The sequence below is a fragment of the Dunckerocampus dactyliophorus genome, chromosome 20 (assembly GCF_027744805.1).
Source record: "Dunckerocampus dactyliophorus isolate RoL2022-P2 chromosome 20, RoL_Ddac_1.1, whole genome shotgun sequence".
Lineage (NCBI taxonomy): Eukaryota > Metazoa > Chordata > Actinopteri > Syngnathiformes > Syngnathidae > Dunckerocampus > Dunckerocampus dactyliophorus.
Window position 1 is genome coordinate 5,708,515 of NC_072838.1, and position 12,218 is coordinate 5,720,732.

Genomic DNA, 12,218 nt, shown 5'->3' on the forward strand with positions numbered 1-12,218 from the left:
CCTGCACACTTCAAAAACAGACACCATTTTACCTTAATTAACTTGAAATACTGAACATAATTAATTGGTAAATTCATTTTAAAAAATGTGTATTTTGCGTTGTTATATTTTGGTAGTTTCACGTGAGCACTGATAAATAGATACTGTAAGTAATCATCCTATCTATATATCTAGATATCCTATATCTTTTATTCCAGTCTGATGTTGGCATCATTCCATTTGAATGGGTTGAATTTGAGCATCACTTTTTTTTGTCCTGTCATGATGGCTACGGTTTAAATCTGCATATTAATTTATTACCAAAATGAAGGGGAAAGTTGAACAATGATAAAGCAGTATCTGATTCAGTATCTTATTCACATGCCCTCTATTGCAATTGGGGTACCCTTGGGGGTACGCGTACCACACTTTGGGAACCTAGGCACTAGTGGATTCTGACCTTGATGTAGGCTCCAGGGTAGATCTTGTGCACGGCATCACCTGGTGCGCGGCCTGCCTCCCTGTCAAGATAGTAGCTCTGTACAAATACAGCGTGGTCACTCATACACCGCATCCACACATCGCCTTCACCACGACACTCCAACTGCACCCCTTTACCGATGTGTAACCTGGAACAAACAGGAAGCAAAGAAATCAGACAAGAGCTGTTGCAACCTGAGGAATGAGGATAGGGTGGAATCACACAAGGAAATCTAAAGAATAAAGTGGATAAAAAATAATAGTCAGCATAGAGTCTTCATTTTCGGGGAAAAAAGGGCTCAAGTTGAATTGGCGTGACAAACTTTGAGAAAAGTGGGATTTTCTGCACACACCGGGCTCTCTCACTGGCATCTGTGCGATGAACGTTACTCAGCTGGCCAAGGCAGAAGCGGTCGCCTCCCGATGGGTCCACGTACCCATCCACCGTCACCACAGGGCAGCTGGAGGGCACCTTGAACATCTCACCCACCTGAACATCCATTTCAAAGTAGGAGATGGAGCACCAAAACTCTGGTCCTGCACAGACAATACAACGTCCAATGTAGGAAATCACATTATTTGACCCCCTGCTAACCTGCTAAACTCAGTTTTATGGTAGGTTTACTTTAACAGAAAGAGAAAAACAACCAAAAAAAAAAAAAAAATCAAGAAAAAAACATCAATTCATTTGTATTGGACTGAGTGACATAAGTATTGATCTCCAACCACACAGCAAGAGTTCTGACCCCCACATGAAGCGCACAAATGACCCCTGTACCATCCGCAAGGTACTTGGTGAGAAAGAGAGCCCTATTGGTGCAATCATTGATAAATGGAAGAAATGCATGTTAACAGTAAATCACCATCGCTCTGGAGCTCCATGCAAGGTTTCACCTGGTGAGGTAAGGATGATTGTGAAAAAGGTGAGGGCGCAACCCACAATGACAAGGGAGGAACTGGTTCATGATGTCAAGGGAGTTGGGAGCACAGTCACCAAGAAAAGCAATAACTGGGCTGAAAGATCTAAAATCTAATTATTTCCCTCCCAATATTGCATTTGCGATTTTAAAATATTATTTTTATCATTATTTTTTACATATAATGGATGACTTTAATTTGACCAACATAATATTCAATTCAGTTTGTATAAAATACCCCTTTCTACAGGCTGAGCCTATTTGTTAAAATTAACTGCAATATTATTTGCTAAAAATATATTTACCGCTGATATTGGTATCGGTGAAAGCTAATATCGATCTCTAATTGTAACTGTATTGTAACATACTGGATGACATAGCAGTGACCCCTGTGGGTGGTAATACTACAAGTATGTGTTTTGGTGCTCATGTAGATTCCATAGGTCAGTGAAGGCACGGTAGGCACGGGTGTGACTATGATGCGACTGATGAACAACAAACAAGTGTAAGGTGCGTTTGGTAAGAAGTGGAGGACCTGCTTGAAGATCAGCTGTGGATGTTGCAGCATGCCAATGGCCAAAAACATACAAGCCAACAAAGGAGTGACTCAAAGAAGAAGCATATTCAGATCATGGAGCAATCTAGCCAGTTTGGGGACTTTAATCCCATAGAAAACCCGTGGAGGGATCTGAAACTTAAAAAGTGTCTATCAAAATCCCTCACCAACAAGGTTTCTCCACCAACTACGAAGCCACGTTGTGCTTGAGGATCAAATACTACAGTATATCAAATAATAAATAACTAACATTTTAACAAACTACGATTTTCGGCTTTACAATGCAAAAGTGGTGGTGTACGTGTCTCTAACCTGGATGGTTGGACACAGACGGGGGGAAAGAGGTTGAACTGTGATGCTGAGACCCTGTAAATGAGAAAATATTAGCAGCAGCATAAGGGAAACACTGCAAAGTAGTGTTGATAATGGTGGGAGGGGTCATATACCTTTGCAGGCATGCTGTAGATATAGAGTAAGATTCTACTGTCAATAAATTACATTGATATCTATCACTGACACATGCTCCTGTGACAGTGATAGATATCAATGACTGTATCAACACATCTACAAAAACATTGTAAATGACGTGATCAATTATTATACAGAGAGATGCAAATAAAAGGAAGGTTCCAAGGCCCAACTCACAATGTTGGTTTGGATGGTGAAGGGGTGTTTGCTGATGACCACGACCATTCTGCAGGGGTCCAACTGGAGTGTAGGCGGCTGTGCTGCTGCCTGTCCACACTGCTGCATTGCACAAAAGCAAAAGTCACATCAGTCTTTTATTGATAATTCTCCGAGTCATACATGCCACACTCTATGTGAATTAACATCTTGTGTGATGTGGGATATGCAAAATAATCACAACGTGAAGTTACCAGGAAGCCTTGGTGGAGGTCTGCACTCTATGTGCCATCTAGGGAGTTGTACCAAAACTCGGTATCAGTGGGCTGACATAAACGGACCCAAAAACTAATTATCAGTGCCTCATTTCGGTGCTAAATATATGCAAACCCTGACACTCTTTGTAAACATCATTGCCTCTTTCGCATTTTCCACCAATCACACTTACGGCAAGCTAGGTGCATTCACCAACAGCAGGATTCTGAACATCGACATGACAACACAAGCAGGTGTTTTTTCTGCACATTCCCTGTGTTGTGTTTTGCTGCTGGTTTGGCTGTGATAATTATGACAATTTGTTGTTGATTTTATTTCATATTGGTGAATTTATTATTATTTCATATTATTATTATTAGGCTGAGTGGTTAGCATGTTGGCCCCGCTTCTCGCCCGAAGTCAGCTGGGATTGGCTATTGAGGATAAGTGGCATAGAAAATGAATGGATTATTATTGAATGTATTATCCTTTTATGAATATATATATATATAATTTTTATATTATCCATCCATTTTCCATGCCACTTCTCCTCTTTAGGGTCACGGGAGCATGCTGGAGCCTATCCCAGCTGACTTCGGGCGACAGGCGGGGTACCCCAGCCAATCACAGGGCACATATAGACAAACAACCATTCACCATTCACACTCACATTCATACCTATGGACAATTTAGAGTCACCAATTAACCTAACATGCATGTTTTTGGAATGTGGGAGGTAAGGGAGAATCGAACCCAGGTCTTCCCGATCTCCAGACTGTTATTGTGTTGTCCGACATGGGAACCACTAGACCACCGTGCGGCCCATTTTTATATCATATAATATTATATTATATACAGTACATATAGAATATAAAGTAATAATAAAATATTTAAATTAATACTCTGTTCAACTTGCATGTCACAAAATTCCATAAAAATAAAAAAGGCATTGTGTTTGGGGAAATAATTGGACAATGCGTAAACGATACCAAACCCGAGTACCATCTAGCTTTCTTTTAAATATTTTTGTAAGTTAGAGCATACCAAACCTGTTTACAACCTTCTACATACGCTTTTAACATTATCAGTGCCCTCTAAACATGAAATAACACCCTATAGTCATCTCTACACTCCTACTACCCAATATAGTACACATAATAAGGGAAAATAAGACATAATAAAGACACACATGTTAGCATTGTGAAAGTTTTTTTTGTCAGTGTTCCGGTTTCTGGACAGTTCTTCCTGTGGTGGCTATTGTCTCATTAATGTAACATTACTGACCCCTGGTGACCAGTGTAGAATACTACATATCACAACGTCTTTGCGTGAGTCTTCTGAATGCCTTATATTTGTATTTTACCCATGTAGCCATTTTATGCTTGAAAACGCTTCAACTAGGCCAGTGGTTCCCAAACTTTTTACAGTGGCGTACCCCTTCAGATAGTTGACCTAAAGCCATGTGCCCCCTACTCCTGCACTTAAAATACATAAACCGTTTTATCTTCATTAACTTGAAATATTGAACATAATTATTTGGTAATTCATTTTATAGTACTTCCAGGTCAAAAATGTTTACTTTGCATGGTCACATTTTGATCAAGTTTCACACGAGCACTGATAAATAGATAAGCAATCCTCCTACATATCGTTTATTCCTGTCTGATGTTGCCATCCTTCCGTATGAATAGCTTGAATTTGACCTTCTTTTTGGTCCACTCACGATGGCTATGGTTTAAGTATGCATATTCATTTAATACTGAATACTTAAATACTAAATTGAACAATCGTGATAAAAATACGAAAATACATAAAACGAACGATAAAGTCAAATTTTCCCCTCACAGTAACAGGTTTTGACAGGTTTAGGCTATAAATTAAATCTTAATGCACAAAATAATCATCAAACATACTTATTTGTTCATATGATGCACATGGAGCCATGAACAACTTCATGCTCTGTCTCCTTTCTGCTCCCTTCTCCTTGTGCCGTGAGGCATTCAGGCACACTCATAATTGTCATTTTTATTCACACCCCCCCATGACAATTGCTGTACCCCACTTTGGGGTACATATTTTTTAAAACTGTGATAGAGTGAAGCCACAAAATTTGAAGCGCAAAGTGCAAGGGGTCGACTGCATAGCTCATGAAGTGTTGTTGGGTGTAGTACTGCATCTGTATTTCTTCAACTCACTATGGAAGGCAGCCTGGCTCTGTGAGTGTTTACTGTTGCTGTATCCATTCTGTCCATGCGCTGGAGGAGGAGGTAGAGAGGATGGCTGCGGGTGGGGAGGTTGCTGGGGTTGAGGACCTTGTTGCTGAGGAAGAGGTTGGTTTGGAGTCGGGGATCGCGGCGGTGCTTGAGACATAACTTGAATCTGTGGAGATGCAGACTGAGGGCGGCCATCCACATGGCTGCCCTGCAGCGGGAGCATGGAGCCAGAACTCGACACTGAGGAGGAGAACACACACACACACGTCACTCATCACTGGGAGAGGGGTGAGTTGCCCTATTTTCCCGGGTAATTTCCCATATCATTGAACATAATGCCAAGTAGATTATGTAAGAAAGGGAAAAACTTGGTTAATAAAACTCTTATATCATCATGAGGCTGAGATTTTCAGAAAGCTTCAGACTAAATTTTCCACTGGAACAAACTTTCATGGGCAACAAACAACACAGAACTTTCTCTCCCTTGCAGACAGACACTCGCCTCTTCTGAATCCAACTATGAATGAAATCATAGTCTGTAAGGGGCTATTTCATCATCCAAAGCCCTTGCTTAGCATTCAATTCCTCCTGCTAAGACATGGTTTTGGTCTGTCACCGCCAGTATATGCCAATCCACAAATGAATCTCTCTTATACAGTTAAGCCCCAAATTATTCACACATTTGCCAAATTTTGAGTTGAAGGGATTTTTCTGATGCTATCGTCTGGCTGGAAGCGACACAGGAAAGAAGTTGCGTTAGAGATACAGTGTATCCTCGGTTTTCGTCATGAATCTGTTTCAAAAGGTCGGACGAAAACCAAAATGTACAAAAACCGAATCAATGTTTTCCATAAGAAATAATACAAATCTCACCAGCGCTGCTGGATAGGGGGAGAAAGGAGATGGATAGAGTTGTTCATCATTCCGTGTGCGTTCTATAAACATTATATACATAAAAGTTTTATTCATTTACTCCCAACAGTCAGTATAATATTCATTTATTGGCGTGTTTCTTGGCTGCACTGCTTCCAGTAGTGTATGTGAGATCTTTTTTATCCTATCACATTTCTGCTTCTATGCGTTCAAGGTTCAAGACTCTTTATTGTCAATTTTCTATGTACAATATTTCCTTGTTTATCGCGGCCAATTGGTTAAGTGAATTTTCATGAAATAGGATTCCTTATTTATAAATGGAATATTTTCATAGTTATGGCATAGAAAACATGTTTAGGATCTTCTAAACACGTGTTTTAACGTGATTAGATCCCTCTAGACATGACGTAACACCCCTATAGTCACCTTTACATTTGTATTCCCCAATATAGTCGACATAATCAGAGACAATAAGCCCTTTAAGACATAAATAAATCTTGTGCTCGTGTGTGTCACAGTAAATGTGTTCCAGGAAGTGTAGTAGGGGAGCAGAATGGGTGACGGACAGGAAGTGACGTAGGTGGTTCAGAGTTGACTTTTAGCTTGTTGTGGGTTCTGACCGCAACAGTAGCCCGTGTTGTTATTATTATTATTATTATTATTATTATTATTATTATTATTGTGTCTGTCTGGAGATGCCTATTGTTCCAGTGATCATAGTGACCAATGGTGAATCCTACATTCACAATCTGAATCATCTTCTGAATGGCTTATAATTGTATTTTCATTTAGCCATTTTCATAATATTTTCTGAAACTGCTTCATTTAGGCAAAAATATATGCAAAATTAATCTAAACATGCATATTTCTGACTAATAATAACCCGTATTCAACCACCAAACAGCATGATTAATTAATGAATATATGTTTGGAAAAACTGTGAGAGTGAAGACGCAAAATTCAAAACGCGATGTGACTAGGGACGAGTGCATAAGATCATTAAAGCGCCCTTTAATGCGTGTTTCTAATAATGTCTTGCACACTGCCACTTCCATATTACTGTATTATTATTTATGATAGCATTGGCATAGTTCACAGTCTGATTGGCTTCCGACTGCCCTGTTCTCACGATACAGTTTTTCTTCAAACAGCAAATCTCGTAACGTTTTAAACGACGAGATGTCATGACACATCTGTTTTTTTTACATTTTGAAAAGGATTCAAATGCCTGATCTTGTTGGACCACTTTGAAAAGACAAAGACAACAAAATATACCCTCATCATACCCTGTAGCTGACCTTTAGGTGAGACAGGCAGCTGTGTGTATCTGGTGACTGGTGGGGGTCCATGGGGCTCAGAGGACAAATGTGGAGGAGGCAGGGCTTGGCCGTAGGGGTCTGGGGGAGGCATCTTCAGCGTGGCTTGGTGGTCCGACAGTGGCATGCCAGGTGGGAGGTCCATTTGAATACAGTCATGGATGTATTCTTCTTTGATAAGCCCACTGGGTGGCCCTGCGTGATGCAACAGGATGGTTAGGACAAAGGCATTGAAATTCATTGTTCAATTGAACTTTGTTCAATTATTCAATTGGCACAACAACACAGAGCAGACAAGACGCCTACTCTTCTTATTATTATGTGGGACTTTTGCAAATTATTATTTTTTAACTGCATACCATGCATCTATTTATTAGGTGCAGCCCAATATTCATAAATACAGTCGTCCCTCGTTTATTACGGTTAATTGGTTCCAGACCTGACCGCGATAAGTGAATTTCTGCGGAATAGGATTAAATATTTATGAATGGAATATTTTCCTGGTTATGGCATAGAAAACCTCTTTACGGCCTTATTGGAGCCCTCTAGACATGAAATAACACCACTATAATCACCTTGACATTTGTATTACCCAATATAGTACATATAATCAGAGAAAAAAAGACATGAATAAGATAACATAGACTGACAAGTTAGCAGTTCCTTGCTGATTTTTTTCTGGACAGCGTACTTCCTGTGGTGGCTATTGTCTCATCATTCTATTGAAATGGTGGCTTTAAATGCCTTTACACTTATATTACCCAATATAGTTGACAGGAGTACATAAGCCATTTAAGACATAAATAAAACTCCTACTTGTGTGCATCACAGTAAATATGTTCCCTAGGTCCCTTAGTGGCGGGCAGACAGACGTGTGGAGGACACGAAGTGATGGTGGTGTTTTACCTTGTCTTGGTTATGGCCCCAACAGTGTTGTTATATGATTATTATATTATTATTACTGTGCCTGTTGTGAGATAATTTAAACCTGCAATAACTGCCTGTTCTGGCAATCACGTCTGGTGATCACCAAACAATTACTGACACCTATTGTCATAACTCCTTCGTCAAAGATGTTGTCAGTCTCTCGCTCTCTTTCGTTGTCACTCTTTGTTGCCTCGATGCATATTAGCCATTAGGCTCGAGCTATCCTCTTCATTCAGTCAAGCCTTTTGAAACCCGTTGGTGATAGTGGACGGTTGGTGGTCAGAGTAGTCCAAACAGAAGCTGTTGTAATTCTACACTTGATCAAACTTACTTAAGATGTGTCAGAGATTGCTGCATAAGACTTCAAAATGTGATATTAGTTTCCACGTCACTCATCCACGTTAGTACTTCCTGAAGCAGCACTCTCGGCATCATGGGAAATGTCATTTTTAGCCATAAATTAGCCGCATCACTGTACAAGCTGCAAGGTTCAAAGCATGACAAAAAGTAGTGGCTTATACACCGGTAATCAAGGCCAAGAATACTTACAGTATATGCATATGTAATATAATATAATGTGCATATTTTTTCACCACTGTAGTCAAACACAAACCAGCATGATTTACAGTATTAATTAATATATTTTTTTTAACTGTGATAGAGTGAATGTTCATGTTAAGGGACAACTGTTTACACAAAAATCTATTAAATAGAAGTTATTGCTTTCTGTTTATATTTCAAATTTACTTTCTGAACATGTGGATTTCCATGCATATACAGTGCCAAGAGATTGTTGGAAAAACATGGAATATTGTTCAAAGTAAACTAAGTCAACATACCTGTATTATGAAGACTAAGACCAACTGTCAAAAGGAGAAAAAAAAGAATGGAAATTGAACAACAAGACTGCATATAAGTAATAGACTCAATCAAGAAAGCAATTGCCAATAGCAAACCAGGGCCTTCCCAGCGAGACGTGTTGAACCTACCGATGCCTGGAGACACCACCCTCTCGTAATGGTAGGGGTTTACACACACGTTGTCATACTTGAGGTCAAAGGCATACTGGCAGAACTTGACGTGCTTCAGTTCATTTTTGTGAAGGTCAGGCCAGCGCCACAGCCGTGCATAAATCACATGGGGGAAACCTTTCCTTCCTGCCACCTGAGAAGCAGTACACGATGAATACAGCCCATTCGGATCAAATCATCTTCTCCAGAGATTAAAGATGTGTTGACTAACTGACCTGCAAGCGTCCATCCAGTGTCCTCTGAATGGTGACACACTTGCTGGGGTGGACGCCGTTGGTGGTGATGGCAGTGATGAGCGAGTCCAGCTCGTCCTTCTTCTCCTTCAGTTTCTTGACCAGGCTCTCAATGGCCCGCTTGGCGAAGCCCTCGTTCTCTCCACCCTGCCGATGGCACATGAGGCTGTGGACGATGCTGAGGCAAGCGTCATTGCTGCTGGGAGGGTTCACAGACATGATGCTGCTGCAATGGGACAAAAAAGTTGCACTTTTCAAACACACACCACTGAGTAAGCGCTCTAAAGTTCATGAGCATGAATGTAAATATTAATAATAATCACATAATGCCAATGTGAGGATTTATTTTACAATTATTTATTGCCATTCTTTTTCCAAGGAAAGATTACACAACGTTTTTAAAAACTGGGTGAATCATTTTCATTTACACAGGTCGGTTTTTGTATGCCCAGGTTTTCATATGATTCGCTTTTCAACGTTTGCCACAAGTATGTCTCAGTTTTCGTACACTGGCTCGGTTATCGTATGGCCCAACAGTGCCCAAAAAAGCATCCACGCGTTGGTGACTTTGTGTTCAAGCGCACTGCGTATTTTTAAGTGTCAGAGGAACCTGTGCTTCATTTTTTAGGACGGTTGCAAAAAAGTTGCAAGTGCCAGAATTTTGATGTTCATGCATGCAGGTCATTCATCATTTATATATATTTCGCTTTTCTTTCTACTTGAAGAATTATGATTCTATAGACTGTGATTTATGTTCATATTTTTGGGTGTATGGAACAGATTAACTGGATGTACATTAATCCCTTGTTTATGGTGGTTAATTGGTTCCAGACCTGACCTCTGCAAAGTAGGAGTCAAATTTTTCCATACATGGAGCATAGAAAACCAGTTTATGACCTTCTAAATACAATTTTTAACATTATTAGTGCCCTCTAAACATAAGATAACACCCCTATAGTCACCTTTACAGGCCTATTACCCAATATAGTAGATACAGTATAACAAGAGAAAATAAGTATTTTAAGGCATAAATAAGACACATGCTCGTGTGTGTTGCTGTAAACGTGTTCCAGTGTTGGACAGGAAGTAACATCAGGGGTTCGGAGTTGAGTTTTAGCTTGGAGTGTATTACGCCTGCAACATTAGCCCAAGTTAGGGTTATGCCTGTTGTGAGATCATTCAAATCTGCAATAAAAGCCTGTTGTTCCGGCAATCAAGCCTGGTGCTTGTGTTTCTCACCCAACATGACAGTAAAATTACTGACACCTAGTGACCAGTGTAGAATGCTACATATCATCACAACGTCTTTGAATGCCTTATATTTGTATTTTGCTTTATTTGGCCATTTTTATGCTTCATTTAGGCCAAAAACTGTACAAATGTAATTGAGGACCCCTGAGCTAGGTTTTGTTGATGTTATTTTAGCGACAGTGACCACGTGACCCCAATATGGCTCTCTCTGTGATGCTACACAATGTCATATTGCATTTTTGTGTACTACTGATGGTTTGTGTCATGTGACATGACAGTGTTGGCATTAAGGGATGAATTAAGTTGGTTACGTCCCCACTGGAGGTACTTAATGCACTGTCCACCACTGGTAGGTGTTTGGTTGATACAATTAGTAATAAAGACTGGCATGTCACAGCCAGATTTTAATGGAACTTATTGGATGAAGAAAAAAGGTCTATGTACTTAAGACAGATTGTTGGTTTTATTTCCTCTGCCAAAGAAGTTGAGCTTATTCTGGCATTGCTGTGTGTGATTGCCTCATTCACAGTCACCCTGTTCATTACTGGCAACTAGGCAAGAAAATGGATGGATAGAATAGAGTGGGACGTTGACAATTATTTAATTACGCTTATTTCCACTGCTCCTCTTGACAATGTAGGACAATGGACTACAGCATCATTCAAACAAAGTAATTGAGTTCAGGTCTAAAATCAGTGCTCTACATGGCAAATTGAGATGAATTATGTCCTCAATGTCATCTTGGGTTGAGTTGGGTGCGGTATCTATTATTGTACCAGACACGAACAAACCCAAACAAACCACAGACAGATAGGAAGTACCCCAAACATACAAGCAGACAATGGTACTTTTACAACACCTCCGTACATCCACTAAAACCCAAAGCAGACAAATGTGCAGAAGTTGAAATGTTCTCCCAAACAAATGCACATCCCTGGAAAAACTACAATGTGGCATGAAATGTTTCAACAAAATCGACATTGTGCCTTCTCCTTTATCTTGCTGAATATTTCAGTTCGCGGATTCAAGGTTCTGCAAGACCACAGCAACTTGGTCACCAAAACTGTGGTCACAATTAAAAGTAGGGCTTTAACTAACCATTATTTTCTGAAGCTTGTTGTTTCCATAATTTCCATAATCGAGGAATCGGTCAGGCCCCAGACCAGGGGTGCCCACACTTGTTCAACCTGCGAGTTACTTTTTAAAAAAGTCTCAAAGATCTACCTCCTACTGTAAACATAGTAGAGAATACAGCATATATATGTATATATACATATATATATTTTATAAATATGAGTACAGTCAAACTTGTCTATAGCGGCCACTAGAGGGAGTCTGCAAAAGTGGCCGCTACAGACAGGTGGCCTCTATAGACAGGTTGGCGTCCAGTTTGAATGTTGACCAGTAGAAGGAAAAAAAAAGGGAAAAAAATTATAATAATAATGTTGACCAGTAGAAGGCACTGCGGACTGTGGATAAAAGTTGTACAGCACTACAGTACTAGGCTTGTTATTATCATGGTTCATGGTTCATGGTTTTAATTCATCTTGAACATGCAAATGA

The 12,218-nt window shown here is 39.9% G+C and overlaps 1 protein-coding gene across 2 annotated transcripts in view; it reads right to left on the reverse strand.

Moving 5' to 3' along the window:
* Nucleotides 1-12,218, reverse strand: part of smad10a (SMAD family member 10a) — a 44,538-nt gene that overhangs the window by 14,235 nt on the left and 18,085 nt on the right. The window contains exons 3-11 of one of the 2 annotated variants that reach the window (XM_054763238.1): nt 9,387-9,630; nt 9,130-9,304; nt 8,980-9,003; nt 7,196-7,408; nt 5,007-5,264; nt 2,578-2,679; nt 2,245-2,298; nt 813-996; nt 440-608 (exon numbers count right to left, since the gene is read on the reverse strand). In XM_054763238.1, the coding sequence (XP_054619213.1) occupies nt 440-608; nt 813-996; nt 2,245-2,298; nt 2,578-2,679; nt 5,007-5,264; nt 7,196-7,408; nt 8,980-9,003; nt 9,130-9,304; nt 9,387-9,630 (1,423 nt within the window). Of the gene's footprint in view, nt 1-439; nt 609-812; nt 997-2,244; nt 2,299-2,577; nt 2,680-5,006; nt 5,265-7,183; nt 7,409-8,979; nt 9,004-9,129; nt 9,305-9,386; nt 9,631-12,218 lie in introns of both variants that reach the window. The other variant, XM_054763237.1, reaches the window with a different exon arrangement.